At 37.2% G+C, this 27,868-nt stretch overlaps 1 protein-coding gene across 22 annotated transcripts in view; it reads left to right on the forward strand.

Moving 5' to 3' along the window:
• The window catches only part of DLG2 (discs large MAGUK scaffold protein 2), a 984,895-nt gene that overhangs the window by 773,181 nt on the left and 183,846 nt on the right, over positions 1-27,868 (forward strand). For all 22 annotated transcript variants that reach the window (XM_063148780.1, XM_063148803.1, XM_063148779.1 and 19 more), the window contains one exon: positions 13,800-13,902. In XM_063148780.1, the coding sequence (XP_063004850.1) occupies positions 13,800-13,902 (103 nt within the window). The remainder of the gene's footprint in view (positions 1-13,799; positions 13,903-27,868) is intronic.

Consider the following 27,868-nt stretch of genomic DNA (forward strand, 5'->3'; position numbering starts at 1 on the left):
GGCCAGGTTTAGACGCTGCTTGAAATCAGATCTAACCCCAAGTTCTCCATCTGTTATGAGAATGCAGTCTTCAATAAAAATAAAATGTAATGTTCCTTGATGCTATTCTTGTAGGTTTAAGTTCCACTCCCAAAGCTAAGGGATATTTTTCCTATTGAAACAGCAATGGGAATCCACTGCTGGTTAGTCAAAACCACCTGCATTAGAACAATTTTTTTCCATGAGCCACATGCATAAAATGGCCACCCATTGTGCATATACCCTGACAGAAAGTCCTATAATTTTTGGAAGTATGTACATAGTGAATACATTGCAATTTTTAGGGGAAAGTCCTGGCGAGGCAGGAGAAGCAATACAGTCGTTTTCAAAGAAAAAATGCCACATTGTTGTGAATTTTGGATTGCAATCTCAAATTAAAACCTTGATAAAACATAAGTCTTTCTTTTAGGTGTTCTAGCCTGAATGCTTCCAAGCATTTTCAGTGCCCAGTGGGCAGTTCTTTCAATAGGTACAGGACCTAAAACAGAGGCAATTAGTTTACACATGCAAGTTCAGCAGCAAAATATATATTTACAGTTTCACAGAAATAGTCAGTGCATATTGCTCCTTGAATTCCTGTGATGACATTTTGTTTCAAACAGTTTCATCATTTTCTGTAAGGCTGCATCAAGTTTGTACAAATGGGAGAATTACTGTGAAATAATACGCATAAGGAATTAACAGCAAGTATTTGCATTTGAATCTTAACTTTGGAAGTTACTGAATTTTACGTCTTTGTGCAAGGTTAAACCTCAGATTAAGATTCTTACAAATAGACATCTTCATGTTTGCTGGGTGTCTGGTTGCCATTAATGTCAAGGGAAGTGAGAGGACATTCAGGTGGCCAACTGTGAGCTGTATAGAGCAGGCTGAATTTCTCCCTAAGCTATACTATCTCTATTGACTTTTAAGCTTAAGCACCACATGCATTCATGTCTATATTTAGGTGTCTTAAACTGCATCTCACATTTCATGTCAGTTTGTCCCTTTGATATATATTTACTTTTTCAGCTATCATGCTTCCTTAGTCACAAATAAAAGTAACATAAAATCCTGAACCATAAAGGCAGTATAAGTTTTATTTCATTCTCCTGTAGAAATGCTTTATGTTCACAACGGCTGGATGCAGCGTGACTTGGAGCCTGAAAGTAGAATCAAGAGCAAAAGTAGACTGCTTGCTCTGGGGCAAGATGACTGTTCCCAGGCAATGCATCCACAGGTTACTTCAAGGGAATAAAACAACTTTTCTGATGGGTCATTGCTCAACAGCAGCAGGAAGGAGTAGAAAAAGAACAGGCTGCATTGCAAAGACATACATAGTTCTACTACTCATAATACTTCCATTTCCCCTCTCATCTAACCTGAATCAGGTGAATGAAGTTAACCAAAGCATTCTGTGTGATTTTCCTGTTGATCTGGTGTAGTATCAGGATGTGCACCTATATGGGGAAAGACACTATTTTTTTTCCCATGCTGCTTTCTGAGAATTAAACAACTACGGGTTGGGAAGGGGCTGGTGCCGATACTCTGTCGGGTTTTCTGTCACTGGTATGTGGCACTGTATAAACCTAGTTTGCAGCACCAGTATGTGAGCATCTCACTTCGCTGTTGTCTCTACTGTTTTATACAAGGTTCTTCCTTGCAGAGGGATCTTATCTTAATCAGATTTCATCTTGTGTCTGTGCATCGTCCTGCTGTTGTTTTTTGGTGAAACATTTGCTATTCTTTATGAACAGTTTAAACATTTCTTTGTACTTGGTTCCTCCCGCACAACTCCCACCCACCTTCTCACTCACACCTGTAGCCAAAAATACAATATGCATTTGAAAAAACAGAGCCTTCTTCAATTTCTACTCCAAAAATGTCCATATAGAGCAGGATAGAATGTAAGAACTCTGTGCTTACTTACAGCAAATATTTATGGTCTGTATTTGCTGCAGTTATATTTGACCTTCAGACTGACTTCCCTCCTTTGGTACAGAGAAGCTTTCAGCTTTCTAATTTAAAATGGTTATTTTGTTCCTGGTAAAACCAGAAAAACTGCTCAGGGCAAATAGTGCATTTTGTTACCTAGTTACAAAACTATGATAAATGGCAAATACCATTTGGTTTTCCTTCTCAGATTTTCTTTTTTCCAAAACACAGCTGTCTAAGAAAATGTTTGAAACATCTCTATAGAGCCTGGTATATTTTCTTCTTTGATCACCCTTTTTGTCCCTTTTGTGTAATAGTGTCAGGACTGTAACAGATATTCCCTTTGCCCTGCAGGAATTGTTTGCAGAGGCACTGACCATATCCTTAGGATGCTTTCTTCCCCGTGGTGGTGTGAATGCTGCATGTCTGTCCTCAGGCACGGGACAGTCCATCAGTTTCTGTGGCCTTTAGCTGCAATTTTCTATAGATTTCTGTAGTGTTTTTAGCATTAATCCTACTTAGTCAGTATGTTAACTGTGTAAACTTGCTTTGTAGTAATGTATAGAGCACTGCTTGGTGTACAATCAGAGCACTGATTTACATATTGTATATAATCAGGGCAGTGATTTAAATGGGCAAATCAGTGCACCTGACTGGACTCTTTTAAAGTAGAATGTGATTGAAAATCGAGCAAGAATGTGTTGCTAAATATATCCAAAGGATACTTGATTGTAGGGGATATCTTTAAGTGACAGATCTGTAAAAAGAAAACCTCTGGAGAGGAAAGGAGCTGAGAGCACAGGCATTGTCATATGTTAATGGGATCACACCAACTAGAAGGACAAGTAGATTAAGCTCCTTAGAAATATTTAGTGGATTAATCTGAATTCAGGCTTTGCTCATGTTGGGAAGCACAGAGTATATAACCCTTCAGGCCCCCTCTGTAGCTAACAGAAAGGTGTAGCCATAACTTACCTTGCCCTAAAGAACACATTTTACCTGAGTCAGATGACCATTTTGCTGTAAAAATTTCTATTTCTTTTCATATCTTATAGAGAATTTAGTATAACTTCACTTTACTGAAATAAATCCCATCCAAAGTGATCAAGCATTCATTAATCCGGTTTTGGCGGAGAATATAGAAAATAAGTATAAGTCAGATAATTCTAGGTTTTATTCTCACCAGTCAAGAAAAATAGCCAAAAAAATGGGAGAATGAAACAGATTAGTCCACTAAATATTTCTAAGGAGAAAGACAACTTGCCCTTGAGTAATTATATAGTGTAGAGGCAATTTTTATGAATTTGTGCTGAAAGGAAATTAGGAAGTAACATGAACTTCAAAACTAGTTTGCTATGCTGTCACAGTTGTGAAACTCAAGTAATCAACATTGAAAAAGTGAAAGCTGAATTAGTCACTGTGGTAATAACAGCCCAAGTCTTAAAAATTTATAAATGTTAGGTAAAATCCAGGGGGAAATTCAGAAGGGCAAAATGTAAAATGAGCTGTACTTTCAAAAATTAGGAAAGGCATCAAGAAAATATTATGTTTGATAAAAATAGAAAACCAAGCAAGAAATTAATTTCTCAAAGAGTTGGAAAAAAGATTGTTTAAAAGTGAGAGTTCAAACCTTTAATGATTTTTTTTGTTGTTCTTTCTTTAAAAAGAGATGGATCCACAATTATCCATTTAGGACAGTTATGAAGAAACAGAAAAGTCTTTGAAGTGGACTTAGGCAAAATCAAATTAGAGCTTAGATGAGTTAGATGTTGTAATCAGATGAAGTTGATTCTCATATACTTCAGGAGCCATTCAATTCAGGCCATTCATAATTTTATTCAAGAACTGGAGGAATATTTGGGGTTATATGTTGCCCAGTTATCAGGGAAAATTTCTGGGACAAACAGTCAATATATTTGCAGATACTTAGAAAACAGCAGAAGAAGGAGTACCAATCCTGATGAATTTTTCAAGAATAAATTGCCAAATATCATTTTCCTCCTGAAAGAGCATTAGTCACAGAGAAGAAGTCATAAATGTCATTTTACTGCAAACTTGCAGCCCCTGTAATCTACCTATCAACATCTTCATGGAGTAGCATGTCATAAGCCTCCCAAAAACATAGAGAAAAGCAGAAAAAAGCAAAGATGTTGTCAGGGTGAGATCTAATGGAAAGATCCAGGGTAAAACAGCTGTTTAATATAAGTTCAGATATTGCTGACAACTCTGGGAATTCTGGGATTTGGGGATGTGGGTTTATGTCTATATGGGATCATCTGGGTGCACAGTGCTCTGCCTTTTCCAGATAAACTCAGTTTCACCCCTCACAATGCATGCAGACATATGTTCAGTACTCACTGTCATCATGATGAGCCAAAAACATTTCACAAAACTTAGACACCCATGCAACTTCCCTGTACAAGAAGAGAGATTTAAAGGTACAGAAGGCAGCTGGGAACCTGGTGAAGAGAAGCTGGGTGCAAACACTGGAACAAAGTCTCTTTTTCCGTGAGACTGTGAAGTTTAGAACTCATGGAAGAAAAACCCTAGCATCCCCCTTGATAGTAAAAATTCATTTTAATGTAGTATGAACCGTGTCCGTGTTAACACTTCCATCTGGAAATAGTGAATCTTGGGGAGGTGAGCTGGTAGCAAACTGTTTTTAAGTGTTGTTGGTAAATATATCTAATCTGATGGCTGGAAGTGGAACTTAGACATACCCAGCCTCAAAATATGAGGCATTTATTTTGTGATCAGAGCAAGTGGTTGTATTGCCAGAGAAGCTCGTAGACTTGCCCCTTTGGGACTTCAAAATAAAATAGATTACTCAAAAATACAACCTTAATAGAGATTCCAGGGGGAAAAAAATATTCAGGATATTCAGGAACGCTGCATATACTGCTGCATAATTTCATCTCATTAATTTAGGAATTTGTCTTCCAGCTGGATTTCTGTCTCATCACCACAACTCCTCACCCACATCTTTCTGCAATCTGTAACATACAGTGGAATTGTCTTGATGCAGTAACTGTTTCCTAACTTAACTCTCACATTTCAAGCATGTGATCAGAAGCTAATAAATTATACCAACAATTCTTTTAAATAAGGTATATTTTTTTCCCCAAGGGTGTTGGCTATCAGACCTGTCAGTTCTGTGTCATATACAGCTAGTAAATTGGCCTAGAGTAGAGACTCTATATTTCTGTTGTGATTAAATCATCACTTGCCTCTAAAATCTTCATTTTGCTATTGCCTCAGTGAGTAAAAATGGTCTCATGCCAGACTGCTGGCTCTTCAGCTCCTTATAGTTTAAGGAGGAGTGCACATTCAGTTCAAACATTCTGACTTGGCAAATTTTGGAGTAACACTGTCAGGCAGAATTAAATCACATCTGATACACTGAAGATTTGTAATGAGGTTTTCACCCCTCAGTGTTTCTGCACTGCCAGGCTAACAGTGAAAAAGTGAAAACCAAGCTGCTACTGCTGGACACAATGGCTAAAATCCCTGAGCTTTATTCATACAGAGCTTTGCCCCAGGCTGGACCTTTGCCTTGTGCTCAAACTAACTAGTCTTCAGGAATCATTCTGCTCAGTCAGTTTCGAAGTGATTAAAAAAATTATCATATGACACAAGCTGCAAAGTAATAGAAATTGGCCATCCATTAAATAGGGTATTGAAGGGTTATCTGCAATAGTTTGTGCGAGGAGATTCTTGAGATCTTTTTTAATAAACAAGTTAGATATACCCTGAATCTGAAAAAGCAAGCCATCAGAATGGAAGCAAAATCACTCGGAGAATACAAGAGCTATTTCCTTCCCACTGGTTATAAAAAACATGGTCTATATGAGAGTATGAAGCTTTATCTATTCAAAGTGTCTGTGTCATAATCTTCATCTGTAGAACCACAAATAAATTATGAATGTGATTCAGGGAGTTTTAGTATGAAACGTGAGCACTGAACATTTACTTACATCATTCCAGTAAGACAGTCTACCCTTCAGCCATTGACACATTGCCTCGTGGTCACTGGGTTGAGTTCAGTATGGATTTGCCATGGCACAAGCCAATGGCCATCTCGCCTCTCACAGCCTCAGAGCCATTCTCTGCATGTGGAAATATGAAAACACCTATCAAGCAAGGATTGATCAAACACCTCAAGGCAAGGATTTCAATTTTTGAATTAATCTCTAACTCAGTGCTCAAGGTTGCTTCTGTCTCTAGGCAGCCACTAAAATTGTTTTGCCTTTTTATTTCAGTTCCCAAGTACCTATTTCTTGTTGACTTCAGCTGAAATTAAGTTCTTATAATCTTTGAGGTATAAGGAGCTTGTTAAAATGAAAACCTTTACCTCATTTCAGAAGCAAGAGAGTTTCAATCATTATTTCTGCTTATACTATCCTTTGAAATTCAAATGTGAAGCAAAGCCCCTGTGGCATTATGAGTAAAACTGAACAATGCCAGCTTAGTTATATCCATTCACTTGTGCTTGCAAATATGAAAGTTAATTTAGGAAACAGTTACTGAATAAGGAAAAATACCTTTTTTAGATGTATATGGACACCAAGGTATATGGAATAAATGCTACTAAAAGGGGTATGTCTAAATGACTAAGGATGAGAGCAAGAGACAAGAAAATACAAATGCTGAAAACAGAATTAAAGAGAAAGAGGGATATTTCAGAAAGGCAGGAAAGTGAGTGGAAGTAACAGTCGTGTGTGAATAAAAGCTGTAGGAGGGAGGAGGGACAGTTTGATATTTTACCAATTCAGAGTAGAAAGAGAGCAGGAACTGCAAAGGAGAAGGAATGCTTGAAAAGATGACACTGTAGTGAGATCCATGAAATTAGGTGGTGGCAGGAACATAAGGGGTTTTGAGTGACCACACAGAAGGAGAAAAAATTTAAAAGTAGCAACTAGATTTGAATTTAAGAGCTAATTATGAGCTCTCCATTTTAACAATAATGGATGCTCTTACTAACAATTGTATTTGATGGATGCTTCATGTATAAAATGGATGAAAAATATTATTTATGTTTATTTTTAAATGACCTGATAGACACTGGCTTGTGTTATTAGCTAGTATAGTACTCCAACAGGTATTTTTCACAGGTAATACCAGTTGGTTCAATATGCAAAAGGTACATATTGACTTTATCATTTAGTAATATGACAAAATTCCATTGATCACCTTGCAGTTGCTGAATCACCTCCAGTTCAGGTGGGTACTTGAACAAGCTGGTAGCTATTTAGAGATCTGAATAAAATAATTCTCTTGTCCATTAAGGCTCCAGTAAGTCCATGCATCCTTTTCACAAGGTGTCATTTACTTCTTAAACTAGTTTTATTCATTAAAGTAGTTTTGAGGAATTCTGATGAATTGAGGGGAAATGACTCTTAAGATGTCATTCAGTGAAATTATCTCAGTCTCAAAATTTGCAAATCTGGCATCATTCATAAAAGCTACAATCACATGGGAAGCTGATCTTGTATCGAAATTTCTGTACAGTTTGGATTAAAACATAAGTCTTTGCCTATGGTTCTAGGCTTAACAGGTGCTGTTTGGAATGATTCATGTGGTCTGGTGAGTCATAAGTCTTGTTAGTTCCTACTGTAAAAGGCAGTGTGTGCAAGGCACCTCTTCAAGAACATAATTTTTTTTTTTCTGCTCCAAATATGTTTTGATATCCCTTTCTTTTGGCTTAGCTGCCTCATTAAAGTTCCTGGCGGAAAAAGGCATGATACAGCTCATACCTCCACAGTGGTTCTTGTTCTCCACAGAGAGAAGAATTTACCTCTAGAATGTCCAGCTCCTCAGAGCATAAAGACCAGCTTACCAGAGGCAAAAATTGTAATTCTAAAGTAGTCAGACAAGGAAAACTGAAAAGGTCACTGAAATTGCTGGCCCATAAAAATAGAGGAGGAGGGTGCTGGGCATGGAGAAAAGCAGATGGGACATGATCCTGTGTTTTCAGCAGAGTTCAGGATGAGAAAACCACTTTGCTTCTCTGTGCTGCTCTAACTAAACAATAGAATGTGTAGGCTCAGAACAGATCAGAATTGAGAAAGTGGGAGAAAAGCAATAAATCTAGCCTGAAAATACAGCAAAAGCTGGAGAGTGAAGACCTTTCTTTCTTTCTTTCTTTCTTTCTTTCTTTCTTTCTTTCTTTCTTTCTTTCTTTCTTTCTTTCTTTCTTTCTTTCTTTCTTTCTTTCTTTCTTTCTTTCTTTTCTTTCTTTTCTTTCTTTTCTTTCTTTCTTTCTTTTCTTTCTTTCTTTCTTTCTCTCTTTCTCTCTTTCTCTCTTTCTCTCTTTCTCTCTCTCTTTCTCTCTTTCTCTCTTTCTCTCTTTCTTTCTCTCTTTTTCTCTTTTTCTCTTTTCCTTCCTTCCTCCCTTCCACAACTTCCTTCCACCACTTCCTAATCTTCCTTCTCTTCCTTCCCTTCAGTAACAAGGCAAAGGCTGTCCCATACCAACATTTCCCCTGCTGGGTGCCACCCCCAGCCATGTCCCACAGTGTCCATGGTGCTGAGCCCCTTTTGCTTCCCCAGCTCTTCCAGCAGATCCTTGGCTTCAGGCTGGATGTGCAGCTTCTTTGCCTTACAAAAAGCTGCTGAAAGGCTGTACTTTGGCAGCATGTCCTGGTTTCTTAGAATTGTGCTTTTTGGTGAATTGTATGAGTTGCCAAGAGGTGTGGGGGCTGTTGTGTAGAGGGGTTATTCCACCTGCTTGTGAGGAAGCTTTTCCTCAGACATGTTCACGGCAGATCATCCTTAATGGGTTTTTTCCAATGTTCCTTGTTTTACATTCCCAGTGACTAAACAGGAGTGCTGGAGAGCATGGCCCAGCTTTGCTCTCATCTCTTGATGATGTGCTTGACAATACTTGATCATGTAGAGAATTAAAGCAGAAAATAGAGGGTTTTGCTTCTTGTCTTAATGCAAACAATGTGAATTCTGGCTGTAAACAGTTCTCGTTATTCAGACTTCTGTTTGCTTTCTCAGGCACCAAAAGCTCTTATTTTATGTTTTCAAAAATAGAAGAATTTAGACAGAATTTGAAAACTCTGCTCTATTGTTTGCTTTGGGTAAAAGAATGCCTTTCTTTCACCTTTTAATTTAGTGTATAAAAGCATGAACTATGTCAGTGACAACTTAAAGAAGTAAAGGAAAGAAACCCTTTATGTTTCCTCCTCAGGAAAATTATATGCTTTTCCTTTCTTTTCCAATCCAACAAGGTATTTGGTTCCAAGTATTCATTTAAATACAGTATGAACACAAAATAAGGTGGCCTAAAGAAAGAGATGGCAAAGTAAACCAGATTATTCTGCTAACTTCTGTTTGAATAACCTACATAGAAATCATGTTCTGTTTATAGGAGCCAACCAAACTGCAAAAAGTTCAGAATACAATCGAATTTCTATTAATATGGGCCACTGAAATATTTTAGAGAGAATATAACTCTTCCAATTTTAGAAGAGCTCAGTCTATGCTAAAAGTAAATCTGATCTTTCATTTCAATTATGATTCAGTATTAAATTAAGATCATGCTTTAGAGTCAACAGAAGCAAAGGCCCAGTAATTACTGTGAGCTATTGTTGCATCTTTTCCTCCATTTCAATTTAGTTTTGACTCTAGAGTTTTCAACTCTAATCTCCTATTGCAGCACTCCTCTTTATTTGTAAGCTTTCGAACTGCTTTTTGCCAGCTCGAAGCACAGAAGAGACAGACTTCAGTAGAAGCTGCAGGCTCTTCTTATTTCCATTATGTCAAATTCATTTTAGAGTTAGGCATCAGAAATTGTGCAGTCAAGTTCATTCTGGGCCAGGACATCAGGGCTGTGCAGTCAAGCTCAGAACAGCTACTTTGCTTATTGTATAATACATTCTAAAGGAGCAAGCCCATTTATTGTAGAAGAAAAAAAAAACCAAACCAAAAACCAAAACACCTTTGATGTTTATTAAACTTTCCTGTGCACATTTGCACCTTTTCCTGATTTTTTAAAATTTTCTTTTACTGATTGTTCTTCACATAAATTATGTTAAATTAATTAAAAGCAGTGGTTTCAATCAGATTTAACAATTTGCAATGAAATCATATCAGAGAAAAATGTTACTGCACACAATTATTATGAGACATTAAATTAAAATTGCTTTGGAGGAAGAGACAAGACAGAGTATTATTTATTTTATTCTGTCCAAATTCTTCTTCATTTTGGTCTGATGGTAAAAATTTGATTAAAATATGTAAACTAATGGTGCCTTTCATAAAGATTTAATGTTGCTACGTGAATATGCTGACTTTCAACTAGAAGGTTTGGAAGGTGATTATATTTGCTTTTAAATAGGGGGAAATGATATCCAGAAATCAAGTTAGCATCTATTCTTCTTTTTCTTTACTAAGTCAGACCAGATTATAAGTAATTTCTAAATTTAATACCTGTTATCCTACAGTGAAATTCTGTCACTGTTGGTGAATAAAATAGCATGCAAACAGAACTCTCCCTCCCTATTTAGCAATGTTTGTTTTATTTTCTTTTTCTACAGCAGTGTCTCCAAGAGGGAGATCACTGTTTTGGCAACCTAAATGTGGTCAGGTCATTTCCCTGGTTAACATTGCTTAATCTGGTTTGCCTAGCTTGATTATGATCTTGATAAAAATTGCAGAAGATAGAATTTATTTGTTATTTTCTCTCTGACATTTCTTTTCCTTGCTCTTTTGATTTCAGCCACTCAGGCCTCTAAGTCTTCCTCAAGTGTCTATCCCCAGCTATATCCTCATATAAAAGTGAAATTAATTTCAGGAAAATTCATTCACTGCAATGTGTTGTGTTTGTACTTTAGGCAATCATTTCTTCTAGACCAAGGGTGCAAAGGGCAAAAAGCAGTCAGCTGCTATTTCAGCTGAAATGTTCATTTCAGCTGGCATCTTGCTTTTCTGTGGAGAAGTGAAAAATATTTGTATAACAACTTAAGTGAAATTCCTGTCCTATATGCACATCTTTATGTGCTATTAGGATTGTGCTTATTAATTCACACAGGCATAGAACTATTGTCTCTCAGAGGAGGAGAATAAGCATGTGATTTCCTTATTCTTTCATACATTCTCTCCTTTTATCTATAGAGAGATTATTGGGATTTTTTAGTGATGTTTAAATCTTCTGTACTATTAACATGACTTCATAGACCACTGCAATGTTTTCCTGTATTGCTTAAGAAAGGCTTGTGTTCTCCCATAGTCTTTCAGCTTTAGCCTGAACAAAATTTATTTTTTTTTTCCTTGGGACCTTCTAATGCTGACCCAGTGACATAATCCATATCCATCTCCCCAGCTCAGGAACTCAGGAATTCATAAGTGTTCCTTTAAGCTTTTCTTCAGATTATCCTGTGCTTTTGTCAGACTCTTTTCCCTTTCAGTTACGCAAGGGAAAAGCACACAGATAAAAACAAAGCTCTCTCTTAAAGGGAAGGTTACTTGGCTTCAGAGTTGTCTTCTTCAGACACAGAATCAAGGCTGATGTTTCCTTTATGCCATGACATAGGCACTGTTCTTAAATTTAGAAATTCTGCTCACACTTCACAAAACTCAGTTTTGTGCTTAGGTATTGAGTAACTGTAGTGCTGGCACATCTGTGCTCAATGCAATGCAGCATCAAGTGTCGTAACACCAGGACTCAGGAAAGGTATGGAACAGCACCTCTTTTTCTACAGCAGTACCCTAATTTGTGCTCCTTACAGGAAGCTGGTATTCTCAACAGGTGTTGCCAAGTCCTAGTTGACATCATCTTCCTCTTTATGTATTTTCACTGTTGCAGATTAAAATATGGTAGATTTTTATGGCACTGAAAGTTCTGCTTCTCTCCTTTTGTTCTTTTAGAATGCACTTAATTATTGTTCTCTAAGGTCATATATTCCTAGACTGAATTTCAGTGAGGGTTTCCCAGAGGCTTCACAACTTTAATGAAAGCTTTTGAACCTTTGGCTCATTTTTTTGAAATTTTCTACCAGCCATTATAACATCCCAGGGAGATGGGACAACTGAGGACTCCTGTATTAAATTATGAAGTTTATCATGTTGTATTTGCCCCATGCTCATAATTTCTGTGTACAGTCATCAGTTCTACAGCATCATGCAGTCTTCTGGATCAGAAGCTGTGGTATCTCCTGGGCTTTATATAAATGCTATCACAAATTAGTTTTTCTAATAGTAATAACCTAAATGTTGTTTACATACTAGTAAGGACTAAATTTTGTCATGCAACTAAGGAAGAAATTTTTTATGATGCCAGTGTTGAGACACTGGCATAGATTACCCAGAGAGGTGGTGGGAGGTCCATCCCTGGAAACATTCGAGGTCAGGATGGACAGGACTCGGAGCCACACGGTCCAGTTGAAGATGTCGCTGTTCATTGCAGAGGTGTTTTAAAGTTCCCTTATAACTCAAACTATTCTATGACTCTGTGATTCCATGGTAAATAATAATTGTGTTCTCAAAACAGCATAATCTCTAAAATTTAAGATGGGACAGTTTCTAAATACTGTTGAGCCAAATAAATATATTCATAGCAGACTCAATAGGTATTACTTAAAAAGTTCTATGGAATCAAATTTTTATTTGCAATCCTTCAAAAGTTGTTTAAATTTTAAAAACCTTTCTTTTTAATATGTGCTTAGCCATCCTGCAATGGTACTTGGTAAACGTAAACACAAATATTTGCTCTAGGTGAGGATTTGGGTCTAGTGTTTTGGCATATTTGCTTCATATGGCATGATTCTCATTCCTCTCCCTGCCCTTTATTTCCTTTCTTTTTCTTTTCCTCAATAATCAAAATTGGATTTCTGTCCTGCTGAGGTTGTTACATATCAAAATTTTCCTGTTCTTCACTAAAATATTATCAAGTGGAAGCCTGTAGAAGTTAGAGGAAATGCAGATAAATACATAAGATAAACAAATACATAAATGCAAACATAAATATGTAAATAAAAGGAATCTCACATACTTCAGTACAGCCAGACAGTAATGCACCCACTGGAAAGCAGGATTCAAGTTACTGGATCAGTTAATAAATCTAGATGTGAATTCTGTCTCTTCTTTAGGAGGCTGCTGACAAAGTATGTATCACAAAAAGAAATCCAGAGAGTTGTGAAACTGCCCCTGAGTTTTAGGGATGGATTTCCCTATTTCTTGTGCAGCCAAAAATGGTTGAGAAAAAGAAACCATATGGAAAGCTGTGTGGATGTTGGACAGCCAGAGTTGAGGAAGCTGTGCCTGATAGCAACTCCATTGCTGCCATGTGCAAGACAGGATATTTCCAGGAAATAGTCAGAGGGGTTGCATGAACAGAAAACAGTAGATGGGGTTTTTGCTCTAAAAGTTCTGCAGCCAGCAGCTTTTGTTAGACATGCTCTATGTATCTCTGAGTTCCCTGATGCTACTAACTGGGCCTGCAGAGTTTGACTGAAGGAGCAGCTTCTTTGCTTGCAGTATTCTTCAGTGACCTTCAAGCATCACTGAAAATTTATCTTTTGAACTTAATATATTAAGTGATATTGGTTGATGAAGAGATAACCGGAAATGCAAACTCAGCAGAGCAGGAAACATCCAAAAATAGTGGTCAGAGAATCCGCATGGATAAGCACAGTCAAACTATGGGGTGAGTGGTACTGGTGTGTGTCCTCTTTGCTGGTCATAGGAAGCTTCCTCTCAGCCTTTTTGATTTTGTACTCTGCTTCTGCACCTGGGCATGCATCTGACCTTTACATCCACTGGGTATTTAGACCCCCCCCCTTCTGTCTCCCTGTGCCATGTCAAGCTGCTCATAGCTGCTGTTGTCTCGGTTCCCTGCGCAGGTGAACGGCATTGATCTCCGTGGTGCTACCCACGAGCAGGCTGCGGCTGCACTCAAAGGAGCGGGGCAGACGGTAACCATCATAGCACAATACCAGCCAGAGGGTAAGTGAAACAACCACCTGCCAGGCACATGGCAAAAGAGGAGAGCTCTGGAGCCACTCATTTCACAGGGTGTGGCTGCTGTAGCTATCATCAGCAGTCATCTGGGATGAAAATCAAAGTGGCCATTCTGTCCCAAGGAAATGGCTGTACTTTTGTCACAGAGCACTCTTTAGGTGTGCATATAACAACAACACAGTAATCAACACTTAGTTATTCATTTTATCCTCATTAGTGCTCGTTTTATGTTCATTTCTAGTCTCTTCCTGGAAATAGGTAGTGAAAAAGATAGGTTAAGAGAGAGCAGAAATGCCAGGAAGAGCTGCCATTGCTTCAAACAGTCAGATTAGAATTAGACAAGGATAAATGCTTCCTGCAGAATGTGTAGAGCTCCTGTTATTACTTTTGGATGACAGCATCCTTGTACCTTCAGGGCAATTAGGCCTGGATAACAACTACTTATTAGAGAAAATGACAGCTTTCTAAATAAAAGCATCAGCAGGAAATTCAGCAAAATGCAAGACATTTAAGGTGGGATGCATCTCATTCAAATTTTGCTGTAAAATATTTGGTTTTCTAGAAGTTAAGCTAGTTTCAGTTGGCAGAGGTAGGCACTGATTGATTTGGAGTCCAGATTTAAAGGACAAGACACCTTGTTGTCCATGATCAGTGCCCCAGATGACTATCTGAGGTTCTCAAGGGATTTGTGAGAGGGATATTACCTGCTGATTGGAAGTCATGGTGGTTTTTCTCTTCAGCAGTTATTACTTTAAAGTCTTTGCCAGATTAATTCAGCAAGTACAAGTGGCTGTGAAGATTTGCTGGCACCGTGTTATCATTTTTCAGGAAGCAGTTCTAGCTCAATTCGCAAGTTGATTCTGCCTGATTGTGTCCAGCCTAGGAGATATGCAAGTCTCATAGGTGAAACAACAGCTCTAATAACATGCTCAGTCAGTCAGGTTTTTTTAGAGAAGTGAATTAGTACTTCCAGAATTTATCCAATATGATACTTTCTTTAATTTCTTTGGATCCTGATTATAGCAATCAAGTAGAAAAGGAGCTTCTATTTTAGTCAAATGTACAGTTGTGCTTCACATCTGGAATCAAGCATCCATTTATTACTTTATCTGTGCTTGAGTAACCAAGCAGAATAAGTTGGGCCAAGAGGGCCAACTTAGAAATGGGCAGAGGAGGGCAAATGAAAGTATCCATCTTCAGTTAAATAAATGGAACATATTAATATAAAAATGCATGACTAATAATCAGCATTATTTCAAAGAAGTGTTGAAAAGCAATTCCATTACAGATAGAGCTCTGCACTGGGCTCTGAATGAAACCATGTTCCTATTAGTTCCAGCAATCTTGTTTGCTGTCTGGTGATTTTGCACTGCAATTATCACCATGGTGTCTGGGTACTTGTAGCAATCAGTGGCATGTCACAGTTGTTCCATGCCATTGTTAATACACAAAAAATTACATTGCTTGACAGCTTTTTCCTATTAGGATTGAACTTCTAGTTGACATATTTGTACCCTACATTTTAGCAGCTCGGTCCTGTATCGAATGTAGTTTTGGTGAACGTACAATTCAAGTGATACTGATGAAATCCATCAGGTATTATTCTGGGTATTTATTCCATGTATTCTATTTATTCTGTGTCATTGCTCCATTCACCAAAGCCCCTGTTGAGGGCAGACTAGTCCCAGCTGCATCACTTCTTGTCAGTGAAGCAAAGCCAGTTTTCTGTTTCTGCCAAATAGCTCAAAACACACCACTGTGAGTGAAGCTTGTGAGGAGCAGGGCCCAAAAGTTTGTTGTTTTATAGTAAGTTATTTAATCTTTAAAGGTAGTGAGGGTTGTTGTCTATAGTTGTCCAGCATGTCTTATGTTACAGCTGAAATATTTAATTTTAATCTGAGATTCTGGTTAATACAAACTGCATAAGTCAAATGTAAAATGAAACATTTGTTTCCTGAGAGTTCCCTCAGAACAAAGAAAGATGAAAAAACTTCTAAAGAGTTACATAATCTTCACGAAAGGTTATGTAAAGATTTATAGGCTACACAGAAAGACAAACACACTCTATATGAGACTAAATACTTATTTTATTCTAAGGTTATTGCAGAACTCTTTTTGTCCTTTATTTGAAATTTATACCTGATTTCTTATTTACTATATCTTATCTTGTTGCGTATATTGGAATATAGTCATAAAATAGTCTTAAAACTGTACAGCTGTCCTTCCCTCAGGGGCTTCTCACTTTTAAATCCTTCCAAATCTAGTAAAGTACATAAGCTAAGCTGGCTGGTAGCTTCTTCCATTTTCACACTAGAAGTTCTGAGTTGTTACTACAACTTCAGCTGTTTCTGGGGAGATCTAAGAATAGTCACTACAATTGTTAATCAGTACTTTTTTAAAATGTCTTTGATTATTAAGCCATTAGATGTCGTTGCAAAAAAAAAAGTCAACATTCAACAAATGCTTTAGCTATTGATATTTCAGGTATTGAGTGATTATGATGTAAGTACCAGTCAATACTGTAAGCAAGCTGATGATTAGCAATTAAAATTGTGAGTAGAAAAAGCTTACTTTATGCAGTGAAGGAAAGCTTCCAGTATGATTATTGGTATTTTCTCAAAAAATAAATAATGTGCTATGCTGTGGGAAGAAAATAAGATAAATATTATAGAAACAGCTTTCAAAGTTTAAATGTCCCTTTCCTTGTTTCAAACAGAATCCCATTCAAAGCCTCATATGAACTTCCTTCACATTTATGTGTAGAGACTTGACAAAAAAATCTCGTAAGAATGGTAACTCCTACAAAAAAAATAAAACAAACCCTAGTGCTTGCCATCAATTTAAATAGCTTTTCCCATCAATATTGTGGTGCTTTTTTTTGTCATCCTGTTTGGAATGCACAAATGCAGAGATGAGCTCAGACAAAACAGAATAGCATCACGACATTTTTTTGAATGCTGTCAGATCTGTGGTTGGTGATGGTGCTCAGCTGAACCACACTGCTCATCCCTCAGATGGAAGTGGTCTGGGTGAAAATGCTGTAAAAGAGCACAGATACTGTGAATAAATGGAGAACAGAAGAGACAAACAGTGATTTCATGTAAAGTTGTTGAATGGAAATAAAAGGGATAGTATAAACGGAAAAGGAATTCCTCAGTTTTGCTCTTCAGTCCCTTTTTTTCCTCATTTACACTCACCACCTTTATTTCCCTCTTCTCTCTGAGGAACAGAAGAGGCAAAGCACTATGAAAATCTATACAGAAATGTAAATTCCGTGAGCAAAATTAGGGATAGATTATTGAGAGCAATAGGAAAACAAATCACAAAAGTTGAAAAAATCAGAGCTCAGCAGTAGAAGTACATATTTAGGAACAGCAGCCAACAGGGCATTTTTAGTGATTCCTTACTTTTATTTAAAAAACTAAAAATAACCTGTGTACTGTATGTTATGTACACATGTATTGTGTAAATGGGGGAGAATGAATGTTAAGCATCATAATCACTGTGGATGTAGTTTATATGGAGGTTTGTTGGTGTATACAATCTACACTAACTAGACCCCACAGGCATCAAAAAGGTAACCTTTCATATTCTTGTGAAACTCACATCTTCTGCGTGTGGTTGATATGAGATTAAAGATAATTTAGGGACCAAAAGCTACTTAGAACAAAATTAGAAGACAAACCAATCACTTATATTTAGCTTTGTACTCCAATTTCTTAATAATCAGAAGCATTTTGACTTTCCTCAACAGTTTAACAACTCTCAGATCTCTTTTAAAATATTGCACAAATTTGAAGTAAATGCAAAATAAAAACCTGAGCCTGGAAAATAATCTTAGGATGGATCAGTGTGTTCCTACTAAACAATTAAGTGAAAATTAAAATGGAATATATACCACACAGGGAAACACATTTTACACTTCCAGGTTTTTCATCAGGACATATTTTGCTGTTTAACAGCAAAAGTTGCAAGTACAGCACAGTATGGAAGGAATTAAGAAAAAGAAAATAACATTTTTTCAGTTAAGCTATAATATATTTTTAAAGATAAAGGAACTTTGGTGGAAATAGTGACAATTTGCCCTGGAAGACACACTTGGAAGTGCGGACAAAGAGAGTTCTAGTCTCCTAATAAAGCTGCTAAAAAGCTTTACTGCACGTTTTAGTCTCAAAAGCTCATGTTCCTTTCACCCACAGCAGTGTGAAAAGGTGAAGTGTAGCCTTAAGATTTTTGAAAACTAGTCTGTGTCAGTGGTCTGCAAGCTGAGCTGTGCTGCATTGCAGTACCTCTGCAGCTATTGCCTCACAACAGTGCCTGGAAAAGTGTTAAACCAATTGGAAGTTTCATGTGCTTTCAATCTTTCAAGCGAGCCGATTAACCAGCTCCCTTCAGAGCTCATTGATTACAGTTTGATTAGAGCAGCTGGCACTGCAGAGGTTAAAAAGTTACTACAATGAAAGAATTTGTGCTTTATCTCTTTGTGAGTGAGCTGCTGCTCGGTGCCTGTTGTGAGGCGAGGAGCTGAGCTTTAGCTACAGAAAGAGTGTGAGGGGGAGAGACACTGTGAGAGGCAGTGTCTGTCTCTGCAGGCAATAGCTAAAGGAATTTTTGAGTTGCACATAAGCAGCTCCTGGAAGCTCTGATAACTAAATTTACTTTTTTATTCTTTTGCTCCTAATTTTGGGAAGCCCCATAGTACGTTGGAATAGGCCTAACTTTTATGAGCAGCCCCAGATTTTATGAAAAAGTATCCCTTGTCTTACACATTTGCCTTAGCTGCAGATGCTGAGATTCACTTTTATGAAAATACCAGATGAAAAATCCAAGAGTAACTTCTGAAGGTCTCTGAAGTGATGGATATTTTTTAGCACTTACCCCTTTTTCATTCCTTGTTCCTGCCTCAGAGTACTAACACTTGTCTCCTCTTTTGGTACAGCAGTCACATAGATTCCTGATGCAGACATTTAACCTTTCCAGCTGCTGTGGGAATTAGGTAGATAAGAAAATACGGAAGAAAAAATAATTGTACTTATTCATTTTTGCCTCGGTTACTTCTATACTTTGAAATGTGACTAACCATATTATAGCTCCCTTTCCCCAGCTGTTGAGAAGGAATATAGCTTAATTACTTGGATAAAGTTGCATTACAGCAGTTGGCTTTCATCTGGAAGCCACTGTATTCAATTTCCAAAGAATGCAAGATATTAGAGTTACATTTCATGCATGTGCATTAAAGAGCAGAACATAATCTTGGACTAGCCAAGCTGGATCTGACCAAAGCACATTTGCTGAGGATCCAATTTCCAACAGTGGCCAGCAGCATAGAGAGGAGAAAGACCAGGACAAGCACGCAGTGATACTTGCCCTTAGTACTGTCCTGCTCACCAGGGGGGTGAAAAATCCTCTCCTTGTCCTCAGGCAGAAAACACCATCACTATAAAAATGAATAAAAGCGAAAAAAAGTTTAGAGGTATGTTTCATAGATTGTCCTGCTTAAGTTCAGTCAGTGAATTTTGTTGAGAAGCTTGGTCCATTTTTTAGTTAGGAAAATTGAGAAAGAATGGGAAATACAAATGACAAAACTCAACATTAAGATAGTATATTTTTCCCCTTGTATTTGGGCCTTTTTTTTTTTACTTGACATCTCAAGAGACGAAGCATTCTTCCAGAACTAGAGAAATTTTTATTTCAAATCTCCATTCATTGATAGTGGTTGATAGTGCACCAGAGTTCTCCTATGGAAGAGACTTTCAAATAGTAATATTAAAGGCTGTTTTTTCCGCCTCTTTTTTACAGTGGCATCTCCAACTCTCCTGTTTTCTTACTTGCCCACAGATTTTTTACTATGTTGAAGAACAGTAAATGGTTTTCTCTAGCTGGTGAAATAGCAGGCCCATGCCTCCCTTACTTGTCCGAGAAGTGCCCATTGAAAAGAGGGTAGGCAGACCATAGAATAATTTCAATTTTAAGCGACCTTTAAAGGCCAACTAGCTCCAAACCTCCACCCATGATCCTATATCTTCAGCTGCATCAGTTGTTCAGAGCCCCATCCAATCTGGCCTTGAATGTTGCCAGAGATGGCATGACAGATGATGCTGTCAAAACTGTTTCTCCCTTCTTGTAGTTCTAACATGTTTTGCTTCAACAAAAGTTCCAGAGTTCACTTAGCAAGAAATTGCCTCTTTGTTGCAGAGATTTCTGTGTTAGTGGAGATGTTTAATGGGGTTGTGTGGCTGCAATACACAACTTCTTCTAGCACACCAAATGGTATTTGTTGTGCTCAAAACTAATCCTTGAGTGCTCCAGGCTATTTCAGCAGTTAATGTACAGGGTTAAATGTTAAGGTTGGTATTTTCTGCCTTTCTTTTGATGTAATAAATATAATTTTGTTACCCTTTAGAAAATGCATAAATGTCAATATAGTACCCACTTGTCTGGCCATGCAAGACCTTTGCCTTAGGTTTAGCTTTAGTGCCTCTATTTGCTACATATTATTTAGAATATGCTGCTTTTATTTTTACAATGTTGAAGAAAAGCCTTTAAGTTTATCATTTCATTGCAAGTTTCACAATATCTTTACTTCAAGTAAAAAACCCCTAAAGCATATCTAAAATGGAAAGGATGGTTAAAAAATCTCCCTGATAAACTTTCAAATTATTTTCTTATCTCACAGTATTTCCTTTCTGTTTGCCTGAGCTGTTCTCACCACAGCTTCCACTCTACTGCACATTAACTCCAGTCCCTTAGTGAGTCTGTCTGTGTTCATGGACATTGCCCCAGCACTGACAGATATTTCTGGGGCTCATCAGATGCCACAGCTGAAGCACCAGGGATTACAAATGTTCTTGTAAAGTCGAGCCTTAGTAGGCTTCCCATAAGACACAAAAGGTTACATTTTAATCTCTGTGTTAAATTTGAAGATCACTTTCCTAGTAGAGTTACATAGTGAAACCTGTACAACATTAAATATTTTATTTAAAAAAGAAGAATTTTTTTTTTGTCTTTTCTAAAATAGTCAGCACTCACTATGCATCTATGCATGAAACAAGTTATGGATATATTTTCTTAATGTTTTTCTGCAGATTCACTTGTGTTTAATGTAGTCATCCTTGTCTGCTGAAGTGTATTTGCTGTTTCCTTACAGACTCCTGAGATTTCTCAATTCCCATTTTCATGAATGTTTCATTTTAAGTACTTAGTTTTTCTTTCAACCATATTTAACTCTTGTTTCTATCAACTGGCTTTAAGTTTCCTTGGAATAGTACATTCTTTATTGAAGAATATACAGTTGTCAATGTTGTGCAGGGAAAGTATGATTTCCTTTTAAAAGCCATCTTTTGTTCTTTTCATTTTAAATGTGAAAACATGAAGTTATGTGGTTGGGAGTTTTTTTCCTGTAGTCCTTTAAGCTTCATTAGAAGTGTAAGTCTTGCTTAGTTTTTTGTTGTTCATACACAGCCTTCTGTGCTTAGTCATATTTATGTACACATGGAAAGAGTGTATCTTTTAATTCCTGCTGGAGATTATTAATTACTTTCCTTTGACAATTTATTAATTTAAATTCAGTATTTTCCACTTTTTTCTGTTTTCTTGAGGTTTGTTATTAAGTTTGGTTGGGAATACAAATAAAGAGTTGGTTTTGGGTTTTTTTTGCAACAGGACTAATGTTTGCAGCTGCTCATTTAACTGGTAAATACAGCCTACAGGTGGTTCTAAATTTTCTTCCCTGTCTTAGAGTTCACTGAAACTCTGTTTTTGCCCTTACCTGACAGCTTTTTCAGAAAACAAGGTCTTCTTTCAATGGCAAAGACACGTATGGATATGTCCAGGCCTTGCAGAAGGGGGTATGCTGCTGAGTGAGCAGAGGGGGGGCCAAGGATAATTCCCTAAAGAACCAGAATAAGGTTGACATTATTTCTGAACGCATTCCAGTGTTTCTTTTCTTAATCTCTTTCTTCTTTCATTTTTTTATTGTGATTTTCATCTGGAAAAATGCATTTCATGCTGAAGATGTTTTGTGTTTAATTTCAATTTTTACTTTTTGGGTGATAAGTCTTGCCACCATTTTTTCTATTTAAATTCTTTCACAACAGCATCCTTTCATATATCATATGACCCTGAGAAGCTCCTATTTATTGTTATCTATTTATTTTAAAATGTGTTCTCTTTTCCTTCTCATTGATGTTTGCACTTTGCAAAGACATGGTTTGTTTCTTTGTTGTTCTGCTTCTTAGTGATTTTCAGTGACAGATGTTTTTTCCTTCTTTTCTTACAGTTAATATAAGGCTGTCCTATCCTATTGCCACTGCCTTTCCTAGTCTTCCTGGTAACTAACAAACTTCAACTTTAGAGGTTGTTATATAACTCATAGCTGGCCCTGGGTGACTGGGCTTTTAAAGATGCTGAAGGCTCTTCAGGAAAGTATTCTTATATCCAAACAGTTTAACACATTTTAGTATATTAGAATTCAAAAACTCACCAGAAGCCTGTTTTTCTTCTGCCTTTGGGTGAATTACTTCATGTAAAGACATGACTGAAAATACGAAGTACTTCATTAACTGGCTGACATTCCACAATGTAGTCAATATTACCAATGCTCTTGTGCTTAAAATAATAATATATAGTTTCTGTACAATCCTTGTGTGTTCAGCTTATGTCCCTAGAGAATATGAATACTAAAATTTAACCTTTCCTTGCAGTAATTTATGTAAAAATACTGAGCAAGTAAAATGTTTCAGTTTGAAATTAAAAGTAAATTCTCCTGGTGTTTCCTGCAGACCTTCTCTTGAATCTGTTGAAAAGAAAAAAAATAAGTAGTTTTTCGTTTGAATCCATCCTGCAAGTACACGGTGCCTTTGTGTCAGCATTCAGTTAGACAAATTGAATAGAGAGTTTCTGATGTTACTTTTTTGCTTGCAAACACCGGCAAGGGAGAAAGTGGTGAGGCACTGGCACAGGTTGCCCAGAGACTTTATGGATGTCCCATCCCTGGAAGTCTTCAAGGCCAGTTTAGATGAGGTTTGGAGCGTCCTGGTCTCTTGGAAATGTGTCCCTGCCCATGGCAGGGGGGTTGGAGATGGATGTTCTTTAAGGTCCCTTCCAATCAAAACCATTCTGTGATTCTGTGACTGATTCTATGATACACAGGGATGAAGTTTTCCCAAAGGATTCAGTGATTATCACCTGCTTCTCAAGATCTCATGCTGAGGAAAGATAGCAAGTCTGATACAAAATGATAAGCATTATGCTGGCATTGATAAATATCACAGGAGACAACAGCATATCAGGGATTTTCTTGGCCCAATGCTGTGGCTGCTGTCAGCACAAAATTCTCAGTGAGTGTTAGGGACAGTCTTTCATGATTTTTATTTTTAAAGTTTATAGTTCTTGACACATACAGGGATTTGCTTTTAATTATAATACAGAGCTAGACAAAAGCAAAAACAAAAAGACAAATAAAAAAAGAGTAATGTTTCCTTAAAAAGAGGCCATTGCGTAAGCTGCTTGCGTGAGGTCTCAGTCAAGATGAAATTCTCTCTCAGGTCGTTCAGCCTTTGTCGATGAGGTGAGTCTGGTCTCATATTCCCAGTAGAGGGAATATCAATGACTAACTTAGGCTGGATGGACAAAGCCAAGGCAAGATGAATAGGCCTCTTCTGGTGTCCCTGCAAAGCAGCTACTGGAAAGTGCTATGCAGACATCAAGCTGCTTTCCCCAGCTCAACAGGTGAACCACTAATGAAGCCAGAAAAAATCTCGTGGAGTTCTCTGCCTTTGGTTTATTGCTAGCCAAGAGTTTCTCTCAGGAATAATTCTTCAGGTGAGTTAGTGAAGTCATTATTTTGTTGGAGAGAAAGAAAAATGGGAAAAATCACAGACAAAGTTGTGATTCCAGTAGAAAAATAAAAAACTTAAGAGTTTCAAGGCAAGATAGGGAATTACAAGACAATAAATCTAGATAATTGTTTGGTTAATTTGAATTTATTCCCTATGGGTGAGAATGACAGCAGAGTGTGAGAAATGAAACATAAAGTGTTTATGTTTAAATAGAGGGGGACAATGAGGTAGAGGGAAGATCTATTCAGATCTTCTACTCCTATTTGCTGCACTTGCATGCCCAGCATTTTTAAGGATTTCACTTACAACAGTGAATAGTTACCATGCTCCATGTGCCTTCCTAGCTCTGATCTCTGCCTCCTGAGAGTGGTAATACATGGGATCTTTAGTGAAAGTAAAAATACTGATTTGAGGTGCATTTGATGTTTGGGTGACCTTGGCATTATTAAGAGCAGAAATTCTGTTGAGTAGACTTCTATGCACACTGACACACAGACATAAACATTCATGCAGCCTTTGGAATCTGTGATCCACAGGGCCAGATTTTAAGATCTATCTTAAAGGGTAAAGGGTATATCTGCAAGAGATCTCATCACACCTGTCATATTCTGCACATTCTTAGACGGTCGGTGCTTGTGAAGGGTAAGTGTTAAGGTAAACAGCTTCAGATCATACACTAAGCTGTGCCTGGGATAAAATTATTTTTCATCAAGTCAACTCAGTGCCTCTGAAAATCTTTGCTCCCGAGCTACTTCCACAATTAATTCCCCCTTTTTCCATGATCTCGATCTACATCACTCTTTCTTACATTACTTGCCTTTTCATGACCGTGAAGATGGCAGCTGACAAGAGAAATAAGAATGAAATTTAGACTTCATTGTCAATCTCAATACTTCATTACAGACTCATTGAAAATACTTAATTAACTGCAGAGTCACTGAAATAGTGCTATATGTCATGTCAGCTTCAAAAAAAACTCTCTTTTCAATATTAATTTTGATTAGGAAAACCTTTGCTCAATAGAAGAATGCCCTGAAGATACATATTATCTTTGATTTTGCCCTCTTTCACCTGTATGGGTTACTGTATAATGGCTGAATTAGAAATTTAAGTGAATGCTGAACTAAATGGAATTTTTTAAATTAGGTTTTAACTACAGCTGAGTGTGAAGAAGTGTTTAAAGATACAACTTCATTTATCTACAAAGTTAAAATGTCCATATATTTTAACCTGAGAATCCATCTTCTTTTAGAAGCTCTAGTATCTTGAACGGAAAATAACTTTATCCCCTGGTTTCAGGGTGGAAGATGGTTTCAACAATATTATATTTAATATTTTCAAAGCCATGCATTCAAATTACGATCTGAAATAGGAATATCCTGATATGAATTATGTGACTGATTGCTTCTCATAAAATTCAGTTAAACTACATTTTGTAGCTTAAACATGAACATAGAAGTCTGGGATAAGTCACCTTTCAGTAAAGTTTGTTTTCAGACATCTTGAAGGACTTTCTTGTGACATTCTAATTTCCTTTGCAGTTTTCAAGAGAAATATGTGAGTCTAACCCAAGCAATAATTACTTTCAGCACTTATAATAATTATTTTTAGCACTTCATTTAATAAGCACATTTGCTTTGAATTGGTCTACAGCTAAGAATTATACAGAAAATTCAGATTTTGGTAACTTTGAACAAAACTTCTGAATACTGACTTTAATTGTTGCTTCAGTGCTGTTTGGTGCCTAAACACACCAAGAAATGTGTAACACACATGTTACGAGTCAGGTTACTTTAGTTTCAGTTGAATGCATACGCCTCCTAGACAAGAATTTTTCATTTTCTTGGAGAGACTCAGTAAGGATTTTGCTGGCTTACAGAGACAGACATTTGGCAATAGGGAGTGAGTGTGAAATAGGGACAGGGGAGAGAGATGGAAAATTCTCATATTTCAGTGTTCTGTCATTTCATTTGTGAAATGGGAGCTAGAAGTTTTTTCCTCTAGGGAACTTTGGTGGTGATTTTAAGAGGGTTTTTTATGTGTGTGTGTGTCTATACTGTTCAATATTTCTCTTTTAAACCTCCCATTGTGTTACACATGTGTAGGTGTGTATTTGTGCAAAATTCTGTGTGGTGATCCTCACCTCCTTAACCCTTTGAGCAGCCTCTGCTGTAAGTTATCAAAGCAATGCCTGGATCAGAATAATTTCCCTACATGTCTCAGAGGGTAATGCACAGCCAGTCCAGCTTATGTTCCAAGAGTATTATTTTTCTTCTCTCCAATTATATGCCCTGCATATCTGAAAACTAATCTGAAATTTGCATCTTAGAAATTCATTTTCTTTATAAAGGAACACTACTCAGTGTAAGGTAAGTATCTTCTTTATGATGGGTTCCTAGCTGCTTATTAAACTGAAAAAAGGTTTAGGTTAGATGATAGGGGAAAAATCTATACTCATTGGGTAGTGAGGCACTGGTACAGGTTTCCCAGAGTAGGTGCTTCATCCCTGGAAGTGTTCAAGGCCAGGTTAGATGGGGCTTTGAACAGCCTGTTCTAATGAAATGTGTCCCTGCCCATGGCAGGAGCGTTGGAACCAGAAGATCTTTAAGGTCCCTTCCAACCCAAGACATGCTATGATTCTAATCCTTCCCAGTATTGAGTACCAGGAAATAGTTCATGTTATCATTCTTGATTGGATTCAAAAATTCAAAAGCGAGGTGTACTGAACAGGCCCACAGGGACAGCAGAGGTTCTGACGGGCTGTGGGTACTCACTCTGTCCTTGAATTTGCACAGTTCTCTTCTTAGTTAAACAGCTCAGCCACCTGTAAGGATCCCACAAGTAAGACAGTAATTATGTTTTGAAAGTAAAGAGAGAGCAATGTAAATGGTAAGTCTTAGTTATTGGACAGAAACTGTAAGTTTCAATCGTAGGAGTCAACCTGCATTGGAACAACGAATTCTTAAATTAATGTCATTACTCAAAAACTTTATACATTTAGGATTGTCATAAAGTAACCCAAGAAGAGGAGAAATATCTGCAGCGTGATGGAAATAACTGCTGCAAAGGAAAATTCTGACTATTTTGAGTAGAGTAACTGCCATATTCTGTCTTGTCTGTGTGTTCCCGATAAATATTTTATTTCCGATAAAATTGCATCCATTAAGTCTGATAAGTGACCATATAAGGTGAGTTTAATATACTGGGAATGAAGCATCATTGGTTCTAGAATAAAGGAACTCAGTCCAACATGTGAGTAGGGGCAGGCCTGGCTGGATCTGGGCCTTCACCTTCAAGATATTTTCAAGGAAATTAGAAGTATGGTCATCTGTTTTCTGCTTGAAACCTTTCATAATGGAAACTCAGGGAGGTGTACTAAATGGACTTATTCACAAAGCCATCTGGTTCCAACAGAAATTTTCATCTGACAAATGAAACACCTTGCTTCAAAACCATAGGAATTCAGAAAAAGTCCAAATTATTTCAATTTGAAAGTGCTTTTGTGTGGGATATCTAACATCAACACTTTCTGCTTCTTGAATTGGGGTCACTTTCCTTAGCATCTCATGTAAACAGGAGCCCTTAAGATGCTTCATTTCCTGGCCTTTAGAGTGGAGTAGAAGTGTAGGAGCACAGCAGAACTATTTTCCAAATGCCAATACTGTCAGTTGACTGTCAGAAATGCAATCGTTTTAGGAGAAGTTAGGGAGAGAAATCAGTTCTGGTAAACATGCCCTTCTGAAAAAGGGATGCAGATTACCCCCATCAGGAAACAAGTTCAGTTTATGCTTTGTAAATTGTATTGCATTTCTAGATATGCTTCTGTCTGAGATTTTTCTGTGATGTTTCAAAATAAGTCTGTAGGAGCCATAGAGAGGCATGAGAAAATGTGAGGGTGCTGAGAAAGTAAACAAAGATAAATAAACATAGAGATAAATATTTTATATTTACTCCCTTCCACCCAGATTCAGATGATTTAAAGCCAATGTTCCTGCTAGTGTGTATACTACTAATACTATGTATTATAGTATATTTTAAAATTTTACAAGTATACTCTAGATGGCATAAAACATATATAGATATAAAAATATTATGTTTAATATTCTCTCTTT

Source organism: Melospiza melodia, chromosome 2 (genome assembly GCF_035770615.1).
Source record: "Melospiza melodia melodia isolate bMelMel2 chromosome 2, bMelMel2.pri, whole genome shotgun sequence".
NCBI lineage: Eukaryota > Metazoa > Chordata > Aves > Passeriformes > Passerellidae > Melospiza > Melospiza melodia.